This window comes from Temnothorax curvispinosus, unplaced genomic scaffold (assembly GCF_003070985.1).
Source record: "Temnothorax curvispinosus isolate PA1 unplaced genomic scaffold, ASM307098v1 QBEX01012496.1, whole genome shotgun sequence".
NCBI lineage: Eukaryota > Metazoa > Arthropoda > Insecta > Hymenoptera > Formicidae > Temnothorax > Temnothorax curvispinosus.
In genome coordinates this window covers 97,542-119,706 of record NW_020222276.1, presented here as the reverse complement: position 1 = coordinate 119,706, position 22,165 = coordinate 97,542, and the positions used below count along the sequence as shown (strand labels likewise).

General features: G+C 38.1%; 1 protein-coding gene across 2 annotated transcripts; it reads right to left on the bottom strand.

Moving 5' to 3' along the window:
- Positions 1–532: 532 nt before the first annotated feature.
- On the bottom strand, positions 533–20,994 carry LOC112462536. 2 transcript variants are annotated; one of them, XM_025028366.1, is made up of 2 exons: positions 20,804–20,994; positions 533–3,938 (listed from the first exon to the last, which is right to left on the bottom strand). In XM_025028366.1, the coding sequence occupies exons 1-2, from the start codon at positions 20,818–20,820 to the stop codon at positions 2,969–2,971; spliced, it is 987 nt and encodes a 328-aa protein (XP_024884134.1). In that variant the 5' UTR covers positions 20,821–20,994; the 3' UTR covers positions 533–2,968. The 2 variants fall into 2 exon arrangements, with proteins under 2 accessions (XP_024884134.1, XP_024884135.1); XM_025028367.1 differs by lacking the exon at positions 20,804–20,994 and adding an exon at positions 6,791–6,802.
- Positions 20,995–22,165: the final 1,171 nt, after the last annotated feature.

Sequence of the window (22,165 nt, the reverse complement as noted above, 5' to 3'; positions counted from 1 at the left end):
AACGTGTAAGTACTAAAGTATCAGTTATTAATCTGGAATGTGTATCTGATTGCATATCGGCGGAAAGCATCCTATCTTTAATGCATTACGGAATAAATAAAAGGATGACCGGTTTTCGCAATGCAGTTCGATAGTAACTTCATTATCCGATACCGATTATAGAGACAGTTTATTGGATCACTACAATCACAATTAATATCGCAGTTTTATAAACAAACAAATTATTATATCGTGGTGATCCAAGTAAGAAATTCTAGGGAGAAGAAATCAAGGAAAGAACTTTGAAATGCGATTATATATGATTCGTACAATCTTGTCAGCGCAAATAAAAATGATTCAGTTAATGTTAAAAGGTTTAAAAGTATAAATCTATGTAATTGGAAATAATTTTGTATGATACACATAAAAGAAGATAAAAAATCTTTCCAAAAAATGATAACAAATGTTGCTTAAAATTATCATCGCTGATATTAATTATAAACGCGTAAAAAAATGTGGGTTTTTAATTACTTATCAAAATAAAGTGTACAAAGAGCTATAAATATCTTTATTCGTTACACTGGATGCCTCATTACAATCGAGCGCGCTTACGATACCTAGAATATAGAAAAAAATTTATTTAACGCAAAAGATTCCCACGTTAATGCACGTAAGAGGAAAGATTTACATGTGTAAGAACATACGTATTGTCCAGTCTTAATGAAGAGTCCTACCTACAATTATATGGAAACGTCTTACGTTGATCGAGTATTCGACACACTCGATCGCGGATCAATCATGTTTATTACGTGATTACACACGGACGAATGCGCGTGTAGAGATGCGATAGTCCGCATGTTTATTATATTTATAAAAATATATTGTACAATGTTAATTCAATGATAGAAAATTTGATTGTAGAATCATAGACGATCCTATCCTCCCGGCGGGAAGAAACAATTCGGTGATCGTGTACCGATAAAAAAGTCTTACGTTTAATCAGATTTGTTAAAAGAAAATGTTAGCTTTTTTATTCCGTAGTAAATCAACGTCGCGTAAAATCCTTATATTAATCTCAGTAAAAATATATAGCATTTTCTGCTTTTCTTTAAATCTTGCATAAATAAAAAAAAAGTAGACAACGAGATAAAGAGAAGCGTACGTTATATGTATATATTATGTAATTTGAATGTCACATAGTAATAGTTTAATGTTTAATCGATATTTATATCATGTGTAAATAGGGTGAATAGCCATCCAATGCAGGACAGACATGGAACATTCAGTCGTAATCTCAATAATACTATCGCGCTTTAAGTTAGCAATACCGGAAGTTCCCGCAAACGCACGACTAAAACGACAAATTGTTTCTATTCTCGGCTTTCTCTCTCTCTCTCTCTGTCGTAGGTTTCATATGTATATTGTCCCTACGATGAAATCAATCGACGAAGCACGTGAGCCACACGTTTTCTAGAAACATGTCATACACAAGACTTTCAAAGGCCTTGACCACTGCTTTTAATGCTGAAGAACAATCCGTGCATTCTGTCCTTGATTGTCGAGAAGAAGTTGGGGTAATAAGGTGGGCTCATTAATTGTCCTTGTCCTAGTTTTTTTTTTTTTATATAATGCCAGGAAATAATGGTATATCGTACGGCATTGACCGTTCTTCTGGAATCGTAAAAAGAATAAGACAATCATAATCATATTTTTATTAGCGTTAAATTTGCTTGAAATAATCGACGTGTGCTTGATCGTTTCAAACGAGGAAAAAAAGACAAAACTCAAGCGAACACTACACGCTAATAAAAATATGATCGCTTTATTCTTTGAGCATTTATTTCCGCCAATCAAAATTATCGTTCTTTAGCCCTCCGTTAAATATAAGAAGCTTTGCATGATTTAACAATCCTTTTCCTCTAAGCAACAAGATCCTTTTGTATTTAATTCATGTCTAGAGTGTTAACGGGAATAATTCAGCTTCTTCTATTATGTGATATATAATGTGAATATTTTAGTCGGTGACTAAACGTGCTGTGACGGGGCAACTCTCGCGAAACTCTCATCGTTGAAAAGAGCGTTTCGAATTTCAAAAGTCACACATACGTTATTCATAGTCATCTCTTATATTTAAGATCATCTCAAGTTCATCTTCAGACGCTGTTCATACTCGTTTTATTGGCTACGGCATATCTGAAGATAAATTTAATACGATCTTATATATAAGATCTGACTACATGAAGGCTTGACCATAAAAAATCTTTCCTGATGATACTTCAGTCTTATAATATTTCAAAACCGTCCAATATATATTGCTTCAATAAAAATTGGTGAAAAATTAAAATTTTTTGTTGTAGTAAAGTTGTCTTTTAAAATAACATTTTTAAGGAGAAATAGATGCATGGGTGTCATTTTGCGGAAATTTTTGGCGTTGCCTATGGATACAATGAATACTGTATTTTATATTAGCAGATATAACGCTTTTGTGAAACTATGATATGTCAGATTCCTCATCCACTTGTCAGTTAATAAAATACAAGTTCAGTTATTGCAGCAATGCAAATATAAATACCATCCGTGATTTCGTAGGATGGGTTGCCCGAATATATGATATCGTAAAAACCAAAAATATGAAAGAACGGCTGCCGATGATGAAACCTGTACTAGCATTCCTAATATTTACTCGATACGTCTCTTCTAAGTAAAGATAATTCTTCTAAAGATGTATATTTAACAGAAGTGGAACAGTTTGCAGAATGCACGTGGTCTTGAAGAATGACTATATAGGCATGAAAGTCTCTGTTTCTCTCTTTTTTTTTCTCCTCCCTCTCTCTCTCTTTCTTTTTGCTTTTTCGCATCTTATCGTTGTCAATTCGAACGGCGACCTCCGATCCTGTACAAACAGAGTAGTATGCGTCTACTTAAGCTAACAGGCTCGCGAGTCACTTAAGATACACGATTATGCACAGTTACACGAAACAATCGCGGATTAAGGTAGAAGGGGATGGTAGTATACTGGCTTGCGACTCTTCTCCATAATGTAGAAAGCCTTGGGCTTGCCGTTTCCGGGGAAGTTCTTGTGGATGCTGGTGGAGCCCGTCTTGGTGGTGATCGGCGCGTAATACGACATGGCAGCTTTTTTCCTGTGCTTCTTCATCTTCGGCACGGTGTTCCTCGAGCCGTGAAGCTCATTGGTCAGGTGGACCCTGTGCACATTCAAATCGTCCAGTCTATACGTCTTGTTGCCGTCGTTCTTTTTCGTCGACTTAAACTTGATATTGTCATTGTCGTTGCTCAGATAGTTGAGCCTCTTGTCATTGTTTCGGACGTGTTTCGTCACCGGCAGCTTTTGGTGCGAATGAAGTTTGTTATCGGCGGCGCGGTATTCGTAACTCTTGCTGGTTGAATCGAGCGGATAAAGCTTATCCAGCGCGGTTTTTGCCGACGACGTTTGCTGCTGTTTCTTCATATCCTCCAGCCTTTTTCTCGCCTGATCGATCCTCAGTTGACTCAGCTGAAGGCGCTTCTTCTCCGTCATTTTCTTTACGACCGGTAAATTCCAATGATAAATCTTGGCGGGTTTGCCATTTCCTTGGAATCCCACCGGAAAACTCGGACCGGTCTTGGTCACTTTGTCGTCGTTGACGGATTTGTGAGGCTTCGTGATGGTGTAGTACGGAGGACTAGCCGGAAGCTTCACGATGTAAACGTGGCTGTCGCGGTGCCCGTGACGACGGCTGTAAGCCTGATGTATGCGCGTCTGCGAGCTGAGCCCCGGTGGTTCAGGTCCGGCTAATCGCTTCTTGTGATGCCCATCGGGTATTTGAAGGGGTGTCAGTCCGAGTCGGTTCAGGACGGCCGCGTTGCTTGTATGAACCGTCTCGAAACTCTCCTCGGAAGCAGTCGCAGCGGCGTGACCACTGAGGAACATCAGTAGCGAGCCACTTAGCAGAAGTAATCTAAAATACAAAAAAATCATATGCCATCGTTATGTGTACACGTATCTTTCATGTTGATGTGGAAGTAAATCCAATAACGAATAGTAATGGATTAAGTCAAAAACCGCTGATGTATAAGAGTAATCGTGGCCGCGGGAATGATTGTTTGTTGCGTGCAATTGATTCGAAAGAACTCTATAAACGAGATTCCAACGACATGGCAAATGTACGATGTCCGCCCGAGATCTAGATGAAGAAGAGATAGGGTTACGCCAGCTTATAAGGAACGATTCATCATGAGTCACGATTACCAAGTCGCGCGAAACCAACGACAGAAATCATTCAACCGTATAGGCGTTAGTGCCACGAGGAGTTCGAAGCAGGGATCGAGGATCTTGGGTCTCCGACTGGCTCGTAATATGGTTACGCGTGGAAAAAAGATTTTAATAAGGTAGAATTTCAGGGCGAGCGTGAAAGTGATGATTCCCTGCCAACAAGGCGTCTATTTTACGAGGTGAGAAACCGACAGTGCAAAAACATCGTGACGATGAATACGCGTCAATTTGCCCTGGCTGTTAAGAACCGCGCGTCGCTGCACTGGTGAGCCGCGACGATGAATTAGCCTTCCCACTTAATTACTCGTTACAAGGATGAAGTATGTTAATTATTCTGCGTCTCTCTTGTACCTTTATTATAAGGGGCGTTATGCGTGTCTATGAAGAAAGCACCGTTTCAACAGCTCATCATCTACGAATTATTTTGATAATTCATTGAAAACAGAACTTCTGTGGTTCAATAATAAAATATATAAAAGTTATTGTATGATAAAAAATGTGTTTTTTTTAATTGAAAGAAGACCCTGAAAAATGAATTTGTCATGTGTAAAACACAAGCAAATAATTATATAGAATCGCGAGCGGCAATTTTCCGTCGAAAAAAAAAGTAATAAAATATTCAGTGACTCGAGTGACTACGTTCGGTAAGGCAATGTCCATCGGTCTTGGAAGTTGGAACGTCCGTCATGCAATAGCCATAAATTAATATGCCAGCCGGACGACTCCCTCGTTGTGAAATTATTCCTCCATCCAGCAAGGTACTTGACGTGGTCATTCACAACGACATGACGCTCGTGCTGCATCTAAAGGAGTGACTGGGAGAGAAAAGGTGAAATACGACGGAGGACGAAAGAGGTGGAGGAGAGGAAGAGAAAGAAGATTGCGTTGCTTGTGCGAAAGATGATCGAATGTTTTTCCATAACTCAGTAATTAGGGACAATTAAGAAGAGATGTTTTACATTACATGCATACAAATGGGCTACATTAATCATTCCTGCAATTGTGACTTTGAGTGAAATGTGGTAAGAGTATATTCTAAAATTTTAAGTGGAAATTTTAAAGGAAAAAAAAATATTTATAATAATATCATGTGTAATTATCGCTGTTTGTCGCTGGTTATCGCACATAAAATGCGAGGCTATTATTAAATAAGTGGACTATCTTCACCTCGATAGAGATCCAGTAAATGATGCTCCAACGCTTTTGATTTTATTCATCACGACTTTAATTAAAATATTATTAATATTTAATCTATACCAACTTTGAAGTCAACATGCATAATTACACTTCAAGAGTTATCAGTTGCTCGATAATACTAATATAATAGTATAATTGCGTGACTAACATATCATCCTATAAGATGAATAAGAAACGGAATATATTGTATTAATAACAAATAAATACCTTCTTCTTTATATCCTTTCAATGATTCGCTATTTCATGTTTAAATACAAAATCAGTCCGACATTCGAGGAAAACAATGATGCTGCGTTGCGGAAAAGCGCGCGCGCGCGCACACATCGGCAGGGAAGAACGCGGAAGAGGATCCGATGCTCGAAGAAGAGAGTTCAGATTAGCCCGGCGATGGGGAGAGAGAGCTCGAGGAGTGTGAAGAAGAGGAATAAGAGGAGCGCGCGGAGTAAGTAACCGCGGAGCGCGAGCACGTGCACGGTGCGGGTATGCGTGAGAAAAGCTCACAGTCGGAAATCTATATACGTATCGGTTGGTGAGAGACGGAGAGGCAATGCCTGGCCGGAATGACGAATGAAAAGGGATACCAACGTTGGCATCTCGCGGTGATCGCAGATTAATCTTCATGATCGTCCGTCCGGCCGGAGCGGCGGCGGCGACGGCATCGGCAGCCCGCGCGCGCGGGCTGCCCGTTTTACCACTCAACTTAACTCGATCTAATGATCAATGGCTATCACACACAAATGGTTCGATTCCCTTTCGATAGTTATTGGCTGCACTAACTACGCTAATTCTCGTCGCGGCGAAGTCTCGTCGACGTTACACGCGAGGCATGTTAATCCGTTCGTACGACCGTGAGGCACTTCAAATATTTATCGAGAGAGACCCGAGAGTCTACGGTCTGCGACCCCTTCGTGACTGCGAGGTGTGAAAAGCACCTCCCGAGAGAAGTCGCTTCGACGCTTCGTATACGTTTGTGGATCATCACATTTCGCGTATTCCTGCTATGTAGTGGATAAGACTCTGGACTGACTGGATTGTGTATCGGGTTCGTGCGAATATTACACGTGCCACATGCAATCCGTACTCGTGTAAATGAGATAATGTTTTCTGTAGGAAATGTATGGGACTATCATTACATTAATATGAAGCGATTCTTATCTCCGTACGCGAGATAAATCTTCCGTGTGTATATTCCGTGTAGAATGCGGGAACATGGGAGAAGCGCGTGTCAAGTGATGTATGCGTGTATCGAGAAATTCAATTCATTGGGGTGAACAGAGTTATTTATTGATTAACTTATATCGCGACTATATTTATATTTATGAAAACCGCGAACGTACGTACCGCATACTCCGCATTTGCAGTAGAGCTCGGAATACCTGGGTATCCGGGTACCCGCCCGTTCGCCCGTTACCCGTTGTATACGGATCTGGACCGGTTCCGCGGGTACCCGGGTAATTCGGGTAGCGGGTACCCGTATCGATTCGGGTACTCGCTACCCGTGTCAATACGGGTACTTGTTATACCCGCGTCAGTACGGGTACCCGTATCGAGGCGGGTATAACAGCGTATGCCACAAATATCTGCGCGGCGTATTACACGGAGACGCGTATACGCAAAGTAATAAAATATAAATTCTCACACGCTTCAAAAATATATTAAATATATGAAAGAATGCTTTTATATTAACCCTTCGTTTTTTCGATACCTTCTAGTGCATACGTGAGTCTGTCATGTTCAACGCTCCCTACCTTAAAGTATTTTAAAAAATCTGAAAAAATTTATAAAACATCTGTCTACATTGTAGTTGACAATTTTATAATTTTTTGATAACCATTTGTTTATTTAATATTTGATTTTTAATGAACTTTCAATAATATTAGCAAAATTATTACTTATAAAAAAAGATATTACGTCTAGTGCATACATGGGTCTGAGACGTCCGTGCGAGACTTAACTTGCTCGGTATTCGGCGATATATTGATCTTTCGTAACAGCTCTGGGTCCCTCTTGAGTCCCTTTTCTCACTTGCTTTTTTAGAAATGGAGGCAGGCTTGCCAGTTTTACAGTTACGAGCAGATATTATTTTGGCTCGGACGCCGTAGACTCACGTATACGGAAGGTTAAATATGCATTACACATTATGTGGATAAATAGCTATATGTGTGTAATTATATTTGAAATTTCTATAAATTGCTTTACGTGTAATTTTATATATTTTCTTATTTTACATGCATATATATCTTTTTAAAACCAGTAATATAATTATATATGATATAATACTATCATTATTTTATACAGAGCGCCTTGGGTTTTACCCGATAAACTGCGGGAGCATATTCTACAAGTGAAAATAAGAAAAAAATATTATATGAAGTTTGGCTAGATATTTGTGGCATACGCTGTTATACCCGCCTCGATACGGGTACCCGTACTGACGCGGGTATAATAAGTACCCGTATTGACACGGGTAGCGGGTACCCGAATCGATACGGGTACCCGCTACCCGAATTACCCGGGTACCCGCGGAACCGGTCCAGATCCGTATACAACGGGTAACGGGCGAACGGGCGGGTACCCGAATACCCGGGTATCCGTTTCTTTTTCCGAGCTCTAATTTGCAGAGCGTTCTTGTTGATCCATGCTGGACCTCGAGAGGAAGAAACAGTTAGGACGTATTACCGGTAAATTTCAATGCATGGAATTTCAATGCGTGCTGGCTTCGGCTCGAACACGAACATTTATCATCTTAACATGATGCAATTAAGGTTTTCCTTTCTATCTGAGATAGATCTTGCCATCCATCCGTGTGCGGAACTGACGAAATCTATTCGCTTTCAGACCCAAGACAAAGAAAGTTGATGGGGGATTTCTGGACTTTAATTTCACGCGATGGTGCTCTTCAGATTGCGCATCGCACTATCTCGTAATTTACAATGTACCATGTACGATTACGTAAAAGAAAATTAATATATATATATATATATATATATATATATATATATTTAGCGTTTGTTTTCAAAGTTAAAATAGATTTAAAAAATAAGATATAAAAACATTAATGTTCCGGTATTTTGTCTCAAATACCGTTATTTTGTTCGACAATTTAACTTATTATGATGTAATATGAAAGGTTCCCAATTATCCGACCCTCCAGGTCAAATTGCTCGTTTTTGGGCAATCGTTGGAAACGACGTTTTGGACAAACATATATGTAATGTTCTTCAAAACTTCGAGCGCACGCAAACACAATTATGTCAATTATCAGCGTATTGATGCATGTTGCAAATTACTCCACGGTCTTTTTAGGCCGCTTTAATTACAATTTTATCCCCTTGCAAATAGTTTGAGAACTTAATCATTCATAATTATTTCCGCAAATTTGTATAGCTCACGCGAATATCAGACCTGACGTGAAAATCAAATTATCAAATTACGTCCCACGTTCGCGGAAGTGAAATTATAAATGTTGAAATAGAATGTTGAACCGCGACCTTTCTTAGAAAGTGCAATTATCTCCGTAAACGTGTACAAACCCTGTTCCCCGTATTACAATTCAAGGCGACATTCTCGTTCAACATTCTGTGGCAACTGTTTGCCAAACAAAGGTACGTTCAAAAACTCAGTGTTCTCGCAACCGGCAGTTGAACATTGCCTTTCCCAGAATCCGAAATGGTATTCAAAATGTAAGCAGCAAACCGGTTGATGACCGGTTCGGTCACTCCAACGAATTTGGAAGTATTTCCATGCATTTTCTATATAAAGCATTCCTGTGCGAAGCAGGAATTATCGTTTTTAAGTGTTTTATTTAATTTATTTTAATTTATTTAAGTGTTTTAAGAAGTTTTAAAAAACAAATTCGTCAGCTGATCGCCATAGTCCATCGTACGATCTAATAAGGTTTGGAAACGAAATACAATTTTTTTATGATACGGAGAATGTCTTCAGGTATCATCTTCGAGATCTCGCGCAGAGAGATATTTTTTATTACTATAATACAAGTGGCGCGATCGGTCCGGCAATTTTGCATCACTGGTTGGCGAGTTTAACTGCGTAAAGAAACAAAAAAGAAGTAGAAATCGGCAGAGAGGAATGAATTCGCGGCAATGGTGGCCGCTGGAACGACATCATCGATTCCGCGCCGTGTCAACCTTATATAGCACCGGCATTCCCTTACGGCTCATTAAATTCACAAGGCACTGCCAAGAAGGAACGACACTGGCGGAGCAGACAGAAACGCGGAGGAGAAAAAAAAGGCCTGGGGAACGAGAGCCGCGGAAAGAGGTGGATGGCCACCACATGCCCAGGCAGGCATGTCCTTAAGTTCCAAGCGGATCTTGAATGGAGGGAGCACGGAAGTAACGAGCGACATACTTCTTGCCGTGCCGTTTGCACCGAGGGGTAATGACGGGCACGGAAGGGGAACGTCCAATAAGACGTATTAGCGTGAATGACTCTCGTTAGGAAGAGCCGTAATAACTTTACTTCCTATATAATCAGAGAGACCCGCTTTGATCCACGCAATCAACACGCGCGCCATGCTTTATCATCCTAGAATTAGTTTAACCATTAAAGTCGCGCGGTACGCATTATTAATTAATCCGAGAGGTCTGAGAGATTTAATCGCCAATTAGTAATACTGTCCACGCGCGGCGATCTAGATTGCGATCACGAATGATATAGCGGGAAAATTCCAATAATTTTTACGGCGCGATGTATGTGCGATAGTTTTTGAAAATAGCTCAAGTGATATATAATTAATCTCAAGTTGTTAGATTTGTGCGTGTGTGTCTGTGTATGAGCTCATATTAAATTAGATGAAATTTAATTATAATTTAAAATATAATCTAGCTCTTTTTTTTTAATGATATTGAAATATATTTTTAGATCAAAACTCCAATTTCTACCTCAATCCCGACTCTATGTAGTTCGACAATTAAAAACTATTGTATTGTGGAATCTTTTGCATTGTTTTATAAAAACATCATTAAAGATAATTATTAAATCGCTATAACGAAGTCAGTTGGCAGAAGAATCAGATCAATTAGAATCAAGGAGCTTGTCCTTTATAGCTGTATCATATTATACCTCTTGTGCTTGTATACAATGAGATGTCATCTTAAGCGCAAAATAATTAGACGTTAGAGAAAAAGAGAAGATGAAAGATACAAAAAGTTTAGTTGTAAAAAATAAATCTTATTAGTTCCCAATTAGGGAGAAGCAAACGGAAAAACGAGAAAATTTATTGAACATGAAATAACGCAAGCCACAGCAGACTTAGGCTCCCTTGGCTATTGTTTCGGTCACGTAGCCCTTTCCGCCGTCTACGCGGAAGGAGCTCGAGTACCTCAAGTACATAATCTCACGCATTGATCCTTTGTCTCTAAGGATCGAGGAGACCAAGTTCCAACTTGGAAGGTTGCCTTCCTCGAAGCTGGAAGCTGAGACTTCGCCAAAGCGAATCTCTCTGGCAGGTATTCTGCGCCGCCAGACGCGTTAATTGGCGCAGTTACATGCTCGCGGAGACATTTCTCTAATTAAATTGGATTATTACGCGAGAGCCATAAACATTGCGTTATCACGGTATTAACATTGCCCTATCGCGAGAACATGACGATCATTTCATTAGCGTATCGGTGCGTGCATTAACTTGTTACTGTCGCTTTAATCGTAACTTTGCAAAAAAAAAAGAAACTTATTTGTCATCAAGTCAGAACGATCAGCGCAAACTCGTTCTAAATGAATGTGGACATTCCGGACACTGGAATCCTGAATAAGCTGTATAATTGGCTTCAATGCGGGCCTAGATCTGGACCTAGACTTGGAGTCAGACCTAGCTTTCTCGCGTAACACAGCGTTTGCTAAGTTAAGTATTTTGTTACCAAATCCAAGGGACGACGTTTAGTAAACATTCCCTCACCGACTTCTTGTACATTTGTGTAAACTTTTAACTGATAAAATAAAATAGCTACCAAAGAATTTCATGAAGATAGGTATATTATGTACAAACCTTGCATTATATAGTTATCTTTATAATTTTCTCTTAAATTTTCTGACACAAAAGGGGAGAAAAAGAGTCTAACGAAAAAATGTATAGACATAATATTTCTTTTTTTATTAATTTAAAATTCCAAATTGGCAATATTAAAGTAATGGGTCACTTTTGTTCGTCTCTTTAGATAAAATAGTTTAAAAAAAAAAACGGAATTTTTGGCGCTAATTATTTCACATCAAAAGTGACTAGATTAATGCGTGTATCAGCGTTAATGTGACTGTTAACGTTATTGTTAACATTAATGTCAATCAATAGATTAGTAATATGATTGAGATGAGTTCTTGTTGCTGTCGCGTCGTTCAATTTATTTTAATTTCATTGAAAAGTGCAAAGCATGGTTAATAAAGTTTCCTACAAAATTACGAGATAGTTGTATTACTAAATAAGAGCTAATATAAAAATATACAGGTACAAATGTGAAATGCAACGTTATACAAGTGCAGTAAATAATACTGCATTTATCTGCTGGTACTCTATGTATTACAGTAGTTATCCCTTTATAAAGAATGGTCCATCGAACAAGGTGCAACGTAGGCACCTTGTTGTATACGTCGAGAACGTGACGAGCGTGAAGAACTGTTTTAACGGAGTACCTTATACGTCGGCGCCGATCATACGAGGAAGTGTGAACGATCTCGAGAATCTCGTTCTCACGCGCACCATTTTCCATTCTGTTCGAGCTTCCGCCTGTTCGCACGCAGGTGCGATCACATTCTTTTGATTATTGCGCAAGAGACCACGATAAGGAAAAATTATGAAGCTATACAGTAATGAAATTAGAGATGAAATTAGTCGCTAATTTAATAACAAAAGTTCACTGCATTGATTAATGAATTTTCAACAGTCCTTTCAGTTCAGTCAGCTCAGAGCAATAAAGATACAACAGATATACCTATCCTAAGTAATAATCTCGAAAGCAACTGTCAATTAAACAAGTTGTTAATTAGATGTTTAAATTACAGAATTTACATAGAAATATCATTATTAGGCTACCGAGATCCAGCTCGAAGATGGCATCTTCTCTATTTTATTGTAAAATTAAACAGTAAAACCAAAATATCAACTACAATTCAACAGAAAACTAAGAAAACAGCATTACTAAGAAAATTTTAGAAAAACACCTTTAAAAAAAATTTGTGTGCAATTTTTTTTTAAATTCAACCAAATGAAGAAATCGGTTGCTTCTTTCCATATTATAATTATAAATGTAAATTGGCTGTGTACGTAAAGTAAAATTTATTATTTTTCTTGTTATTTGTTTTTTATTCTTGTTTGTAATATAATTTTAAGCGACTAATATGTACAAGTTTGCTCACTGGATTGTTGGCGCACTTGGAGCAACGCGTGAGAGAGAGAGAGAAGGGAAAAAATATCTGCCTCGAACAGTGCAAAACCCATCGCTCAGTCGAGCACGTGTCCTTTGATAGATTGAAAGAAGAAACATAAAGAAATTCTATTGCCAACTGGAGAGTTTCTGTGCGCATTCTTTTTACAGCGGTCATCTAGTAGTAGAACCTTCGAATAATCGCTCGCTAATTTTAATAATCATTATTTTAACGTCCAATTACTTTCATTTTATTCAAGCATTCGAACTGATCTGAATTAACGATTCTTTGTACTAGTTATTTTGTTCCAATCGGTTTATCTCTTCAAAAGATGTTATTGTTGGCGCAAACGTTATTAAATATCAATAACAGAAAAAGTTGATAAAAAATCTTAACATAGCATTGATATCTCTGAAGTAATTGCTCAAGTTTTGAAGTGCTGTGTCGAGACAATATCGAGAGAACAGAAAAATACATTTTTTTAAATATATTTTTATCGATTGATGGAATATTCTTATGTTAAACTATAATAATAAAAAATTTACGCAGAGAAAATGTTGCATAAAGCGCATTCTGCATTCGATCGATCGACCGCGCACGATCCGCGGCCGTTAATCGATAATATCGAGCAGCGAAAGCACAATAGGAAGAAGGAGGAAGAAAGCAACGATAAAACGAGACCAGTCTCGGTCTGAGGAAGAATATCCGCGCCATAAAGAGACGAGAATGTAAAGATGTTGAGTCTGAACTCGAAGTTAGCCAGCCGCGTCCGAAAGATTCCGTTCAATATTTTTTCTTCCTCCGCTGCTTTCTTCTCGCCGTCTTCTCTTATTTGTCCCAAGAATCTCTTTTGTCCTTTTCATTCTTTTTTTCCTTCTCCAGGTTCTCTACCACGAGACGTAACTTGTGCTCCAATCGAGCCGCACTCGGCGCGGGAAAAAAAAATACACAGAAAGAATTTGAGCAGTGGACTGTCTATCTGGCTCTGGTTAGCTAAATTGCCGCTGTCTGACTCATCAAACGTATCGAAGCGATTGACTGAGTAATTGATTGTTATATAAGTGGCCTGAAAATTATACAGCAATTTATTTTTATTCCGTTTGTGAGTTTATTTTCCAGTATGTTTTTTAAAAGAATATGCATTCGCATATAGAAATCTGCAGTCTAATTATAAGATTCACACGATATGTGAACGTTTATGTTGTAGTTTTTGCAATATTACTTTTAATAATTTAACACAGAAGAGAGAGAAAAAAAGAGAACATGGTGAATTTCGTACAGAGAGATTCTCGAATGCTCATGTTATTAGATACGTATAATCTAATTACGCGGTCGGAAATCTGTACAATGCCTAGAGGTCCAGACTCAGATCGTTAATTTCGCGCTAAGCCTAACCCTGTCATTACGTATCTTCGGCAATAAACTTTGATTATACGCTTCGCATTGAGGAGGAACGCCGAGAGGGAAACTCGAAAAGAGGTAAAAGAAAGAAAGAAGAGATGCGAGACACCGTTATCACCGATAATGGGAGACGTGTATGCGGTACCAGCTTCGGAGGATTGTTTCTTTCTACCATCTTGGAACCATGCAAGTTCGAAGATTGAAAGTTTACGGAAATAAAATTTTTATCTCCTTCTCTTTCCTAGAAGATCTTTACGCTTTTATTCTGTCATTTTATCGTTTAGAGAGACATAACTGAATGTAGTATTTATATAAATAAGTTTTTTAAATAAGTCAATCTTAAAGTTACAATAAATTCATATACACAAAAAATATAATAAAAGGAAGAATTACCAATTAATTGAAAGAATAATTTTTGCATTGTTTTTTTTTACAAAAAATAAAGTTTGAAAAAATAAGAAAAAATTGCCATTATATAATCATATATAAATGTAATAATCGTAAATACATAAAATATTATATAATCAAATCACAATTTTACTTTTTGCAAAAGAACAATGCAAAATTTATTTTTCTAATTGTTTTTCAATTCTTCTTCTTATTGTTTTTCTTATATATATAAACAGAGATTATACAAATAAAAGAAAACATGTGTATATATGGACATATTTTATATATATCTAATTATATATAAAAACATTTTACCTGGGATTATAAATCGAAGGCACATGTTATTAATGCGTGCAGATAAAATAGCCGAGGGGAATCGGTTAATTCGCAATTAAGCGATAGAAAGATATTAATGGTTAATCGATAACCTTCTACGCCACTTCAACCTACCTATCGTTTTGCGGTCAATTGACTTCTATTACGTAAAAACATTAACAGGATTTCCATAGCGGCGATTTGTCGATCGCGACGGTTCAACAATCTCTCAAGAGATGTACTGAAGTATCTATCAAATGGCACTAATGGCCCTAGTGCTATGTCAAGCCGCGCGTGCGAGTCGAGTGCGTGCACACGCATAATACTTGAGTACGCGCACGTGCTCATATCGAACGGTCGTTCAGGAACAACCTATTGATGCTTATTAAATCAATGTCAACGACCAGGATTCAAATAACCTCGAGTTACGAATTACTACAGTTTATTCCTACAAAACAGCATGGCAATCGTTTTCTCGTTAAAATTACCAATCACAATTAAGCATATATTGTATCTCGAGAGAATTTCGAGTCAAATAAAAAGTATTTTAATTGCATATTTCGACGAAAGTGTTCTGCAACAATTTTTCGTTCGAAGTTGAATGAATCGCGCGCATAAAAAATATTGTGACAAAAAAGAAATTTGCATTTGTATACACACAAATTTGAGTTGTATATTATTAATTCCAGGTATTGTGTAGCAAAAAGGAGATTTGCATTTGTATAAATTTGAGTTGTATTAATTCTAGATCTCTTGCAAAATTTCAAAGCAAAATGTAAAACCGCGTTGTTCCAATCGAATATCAATGACGGGGGATTTCGTGCAGAAATTTCGTGGTTTCGAACGATCCTATGTAGGTGCTAGAGAATATCCGTCTACTTGCTCGAATGGGAATATTTACTCGGTTGTTTCCCACCATCGCCTCGCTTTGAGACTGCTGAAATATTCATGAGCGAACTAGCCGAACGAGCGTGTCGGACGCGCACTCCGAACGAATCCGCAGACTCCGCGCTTCTTCCCTTTCCATCCATATCGACTCTTTGACCTCAGCACCATTCTGCATAACGGTGCATCGGCCTGGACGTTTGCCTATTATGTCACTACATTCGTATAAGGATGTTGTATATGCCATAAGTTCAAACCCAAACAGAAGTTCCGCGAATTTTTCCGCGGCGACGATCAATCTTCGCGGTGAGAAAAGTACGATTCGCGTCCTGACGATTCGCGACTTGATGAGATCTCAGCCGCAAGTTTTACTTGCGCGCGTGTCCCATAAATATAAGAAAAATATAGGCAGCGAACGAAGGATATTAAATTGAAGAGATTTCGCGTTCTCTTTGAAATGCACATATAAAAGAGAAAGACGGTACAAAATGATAATCGTGCGTATATTCCACAAAATCTTAGAAAGCGGTATTTGAATCACGCGCGTTTATATAAATTGGAATGTTTCTCGAAACAAGTCTATCGCCTGTCGTTATCGTTTACCGTCATCATCGCGATATCTCCGTACGCGCAATAACGTTATCGCTGCAGGATTAATTTAATCCTGCGTATCAATGAAACGCAGACGACGTAGTACATGCGATACATTGTCGAACATTCGCAGACGCAGTCGTAGTCCGCAATTATTTCTGTAATACGTAGGAGTATCGTTTTTCCTGAGCCTCGTGCGTGCGATAATTCTATACCAGGTCATATTATTTGCGATTCGTTCCATGTGAGGAGAATTTCTGTGTTTGCATCGTCATGCTGTCTCTGATGTTCGCTGCATCCGTGCACTCCGCTTTTACCACCGACTAATTGCCATTAATTACTGGACACGATTACACGGGAGAAAGAACAGCCATCGTGCCTAGATGAAGGTAACAAAATCGTGAAGATTTTAATTTTTTTTACATAAAAAATCTCTGTATTTCTGCATTCCTACATTTTATAGTGATCAAACGTACATTGATGTTGGATATAAATTTTCATAGCGTATTTAAACTTTATAAATAAATTCGATTCCTATATACTGAAACGTGTGAGAGACATGGGAAAGTAGAAGGCAATAACGACGACGATAATCAGACAGAAGAAGTGGAAGAGATGATCGAAACATTTAGGATCGACAAAAATGTATACGTATTCGTGTTACTCGCGTGCCGATCGGTGCTCACCGTTAGATACGCATTTACGATCTTATTTATGCGTCTGCTTATACACACGTCGCAGGCAGCACGTATACGTATGCGCCGGGCACGTAATATATGTCGTCGGCCCAATCGAAATGCCACCCCATGTTCTATTCACTCCTCTTTTACTATCGAGAGTCTCCTAACCCAACAAATAAACCTGCTGTCTGGAAATGATCTCAACCTGCTCGTTTTCATTCTCGCTTTCTTTAACAAGCTTTTTAACTCTGATTGATCTGATTCTGCCAATTACCTTCAATTAATTTTAGCAATTTAATAATAATCTTTAATATTTTTATAACAAGAAACAGTACAAAAGATTCCACGATATGATAATTTTTCATTAGAAACATATAGCTGTTAAATATTAAACGATGAAATTTAAGCCAATAGCCCTTGAGTGAAATAATATTTTATTATATTTAACTACCTTGTGTGTCAAAATTTATTACTCTAACACAAAACAGTATTATTTTAACTTTATCGGTTTAGTTAAATTAACGACATATATTTTTTAGTAGTAGTGGCGACCTATAGGAATGATAAAAAATGAATCAAATTGAATATAATTTGATACTACAAATTTGACAGTGCACTTGACTATATATAACGAGATAAAAGGCAAATTTCTTCGTGCGCGTTAAGTGCTCCCTTTAATATTTTACGTGCCATGCGTTCACACATTTTTACGGAATACGTTTCGTCTTATAAACAGGATAGTACCAGCATGGATATAACTTCCATTTATATCGCGAGGTCATCCCGCTCGAAATCCACTCGTGTTCCTTAACGAAGGAGCGTGAAGATACTGAAGGTAATTAAGAAAGCCCGTGTGTCGCGGATTGCAAATTACAGGGAAAAACTTGGCGCATCGCGCGAAGTTTCCGTATAATAGTCCCGCGATGGGGGATGTTTATGCCCTTGACATGCACGGCGCGCGCGAAAAGGAAAATGAAACGCGCTCCGCACGTTAACGGCGCGGCTCATACAGGGGTTTCTTCGGGTTTATGCGCTTGCACCACCTTCCCTCTCTCGCTCATTTTTTTTCCCCCTCGCGCGACGACGCCCAGTCTCTTCCACCCTCTGTATAGTCGGTAGTGATTAACACACGAAGCGGATGGTGCCCTTACCGGCGATTGCCCGCGCGGAGAAAAATGACGCGAGCGAGCGCGCGCAGCAGCGCGTGGACGACCCCTGACAAAAAGGAAAGAAGGAAATGCACTTGTACCCCCCCTTGTATAATGCCAAATTGCACGGCCTCTCGGAAATTCGTCGCGTCGATATAAAGTGTATAGCTCCCGTCGGATATTAGCTTGAAACGGCGCAACGTCACGCTACACGCGAGAATTTTTATTCGCTATTTAGCCAAAACGATGATATCGTGGAAGAGATTTTTTTTATACGTTGGAAGTAATAACGCGCGGCGTCGTTTGATGTTATACAAAGGGATTCCAAATTGAATATTTCTCGTAACATTTCAGTAAACATGACACTGTTAAATTCACAGTGTCAAATTATACTCAACTCGAGTCATTTTTAACCATTTTTATAGATCGCCGCTGCTCCTATTCAATATGTTGTTAATTTAACTATATGCCAATGGAGTTGAAATAATAAATTTCAACACACATGGTATAGTTGAAAATAACAAAATGTTATTTAACTCAAAGGATTAGTTAAAATTTTACCCTTTAATATTTAACTGGAAAGTAATACGAGAATTTTTATCCGCTATTTAGTTACCGAACGATATCGTGAAAAAGATTTTTTTTTATACTCGGAAGTAATAACGAGCGGTGTCGTTTGATCGTTTATACGAAAGGGTTGCAAATTGAAAACTTCTCGTAACATTTCAGTAAGGTAATACGTTAAAAGCGTATGAGCGGTCGCTTTTCTTTTTCATCCGGCGTTTTATTTCATCCCGTTCTCGCATTATTCCGGCGGTATATTCGCGAATTGTTTTCTTATATTTCTTCCCGACATTTATATGTACCGTTGTTCGCCGCACGATTGAACACGATCATTTCACTTCGCTACCGTATTATCGATATTAAACCGCCGAACCTGCGTTCATTGAACGTCACCACGCTTTATTACAGTGGATCATCGGACCGTGACGGCTGATCGATGATGCGGTCGGTGATGCAATTGAAAGTACGATCGCACCGATCCTCGATCTACGCGTATAAACGTGTAGCGTAAAAAAAACGAAAAAAAAACGTGGAAGCTTAATGACGATTTACGCATCGTGTAATTCGAAAGCCTTACAGCAAACAGCCTCGATCAATACTTTCTTGCGTTTGTCCGAAGTTAATATTGACCGAACACTCCGATACGAGACTTCGAATTTGCATGATTCGCAATGTAAATTCAATAAGAGTGACTTGTAAATATTTGCAATAACTTCCTCGAGCTCTCTCGGACGTTACCGGATTAAAAACTGTCGCCTTAATACATCATATTCGCTATATTTAAGGCGATACATCCCGTGTAATAAAAGCTCCTGAAACTAACCATCTGTCTCGTTGCCCAGAGCCCGAAGAAAAAGAATGCAAGCGGAGCCAGGCGTAATAAAGATAAAAAGGAAGAGGGAAGAAAAAATGAAATGAAATGAACAAGAACGGAGCGAGACGGAAAGCGGGAACGGAGGGGAGGTACGAGCCCGGCGTGGCCGAAGAGGCGGAAAGTCAATATTACGCGCGATGGGATATACGTCGGAATTATTACTGTATTAAAATTTATCGGATATCGGAGGTGCGTCTGGGTAAACTTAATTCATCGTTTATGGGTTTCCGATATACCCGCGCGCGTTTCGCAACGAAATCGCAACGAGATCGCGGACGAGATGGTTGCAATGGCGAACGAGCGAGGGGAGGAAGCTTTTTCCGCTCGCTCGAGATTTCAAGCTCCGATCGTCGCGCGAGGGTCACGTGCGTCTGACGACCGTCGAAATTCGATGAAATTTTCGAAGCGAGACGAATCGGAGATTAATGCCCCGCCTCGAATAACACGTTCCTCGCCTCGCACGCATTTAGTTCGCGCAGAAAAGGAGAAACTCTCGCGAATGGATTTTTATATATCCCCCCTAGGTCACATATTAAGAGAATTTCGAATTAAGAATTATGCCGGCAAGTCTAACCGGCAAAATTTTACGTGTATACTAAAACAAGAGTATCTTTGTACAAACAACGTGATGAACATGTGAAACGTATAGGTGCAACAGGAAGCGTACGTGACGTTTGCGTTGACTACGCTTCGAACGTGCTTTAGAGAGATACATATAATGCGGGGAACGTTACTCGAACTGTCAATATCGAAGAAAATTCTGAGACTATTGTTACTATTGTTAGTAATGCGGGACACATAAAACATTTGGAAGAGTCATGTTTTTAATAAACTCATCTTATTCTGAGCATTTATGACTAATAAATTGATTTTATCCTGTTATTATTTTTATAAATTACTCTCACATACGAGAATTTTATTTATATACGTATATATAGGAAGGAAACAACTTGCAATAAAGTTTTATTGAAATTCTTCACTCGGTATATATGCAAAATGCGTCAATATTTGAGTAAATTAAAGTAATACTTTAACAAAATGGATTGAAAGGTAATCTTACTTTGAATTAAAAGATAATCTTCATCAAAAGATAGTCTCAAAAATTAAATAAATTAAAAGGAAATCTTACCTAAATTCTTTGCACATATTTTTCAACGATTTACGAAAACTCACAACGATAACGATATACTGTATTAGTGCGTTACAGCGAAAATGATTTTCGAAGTGATATGTTTGTAGAATTTGCACGACACCGAAGTACTGAATCGACACGAATCCGACGTAAACGAAACGAGCGCGCGACGACGACTGGACTCCGCTGAAACCGGACGAGTACCAGAGCGAGTACCAGAGCGAGTGGAGCCGCACGAAGTACGTCGGTGAGTACCGAAGGTGGCCGAAGTTTCATTTGAAAAGCTGATTGTCGCGAGCGATGCCACGAGTCTTTCGTTTGTAAACCGGGCCCAAATAAGCGCTATGTAATAACGTCTCCCTGTTTTTTAACCCTTTAAATGCGCAATTTTTCATAACATTCTGAGTATTTTTTTTTTAAATTAAATAATGACTGCTTAAGAAATCCTAAAGACATTTAAAAAACTCTTCGTTACTGATTTGAACTCCTTCAAGGGGCGGGGGAACCCAGAAGAACCTTTCCATTCAAAAGGGAAAGAAAGGCCAGAGAAAGTTCTTTATAGATGTGCAAAGCCGGGCGTTTTCAGTTCGAACTTCATAAAGGAGAATACACAGAACATCGAAAAGTCGCTTTGTATATGCAAAGCTGTGCACTTATAAAGGATTAATTACTAATATATAAATTTATATATCGGTAAAAAATTTTCCACATACAAATATGTCGTATATAAATATATATAATTATATATAAAATATGTCGTCAGTCATATCGATTATCCAAAGTGAAGACACACACAACTTCCCAGTAATGGTACACGAGTGTATCTTTTTAAAAGAACCTTGAAAAAATTATATGGATTTAACGAAAGTTATTTCATATCAGAAGAAACGGATAGCATCAAATTAATTTGTTTCTTTTTAATGTATATTTACATTTTTTTAAATATGTATATATTTAATAATTTTTAAATATATTTATATGATATTCCTATCAGGTATCGTTACTGCGATTATATTACAATTATATAGAACGTATTATATTACATTACAAATGGTAGCATTTCTCCTCGATTAACTTCATTAAAATGTTTGCATTGTACACGAAATATTGAGTTACATTAAATTAAATTAATGCCATTGTTATGATATTGCATCAACGAGCTATACTTGAAAATTAAATAAACCATATAACTCGATACAAAATAATCATAAAAAATAATGATTAATTAAAAGCATATTTAAGATTAACATCTAATTTAAGAAAGATATTTTATGATTAGCAATGTATAAAAGTGCTTTTAACCTCTGATATTGTTTACTTTATATATTTGAGCTTTCAAATAATTTTATATAATTTTCA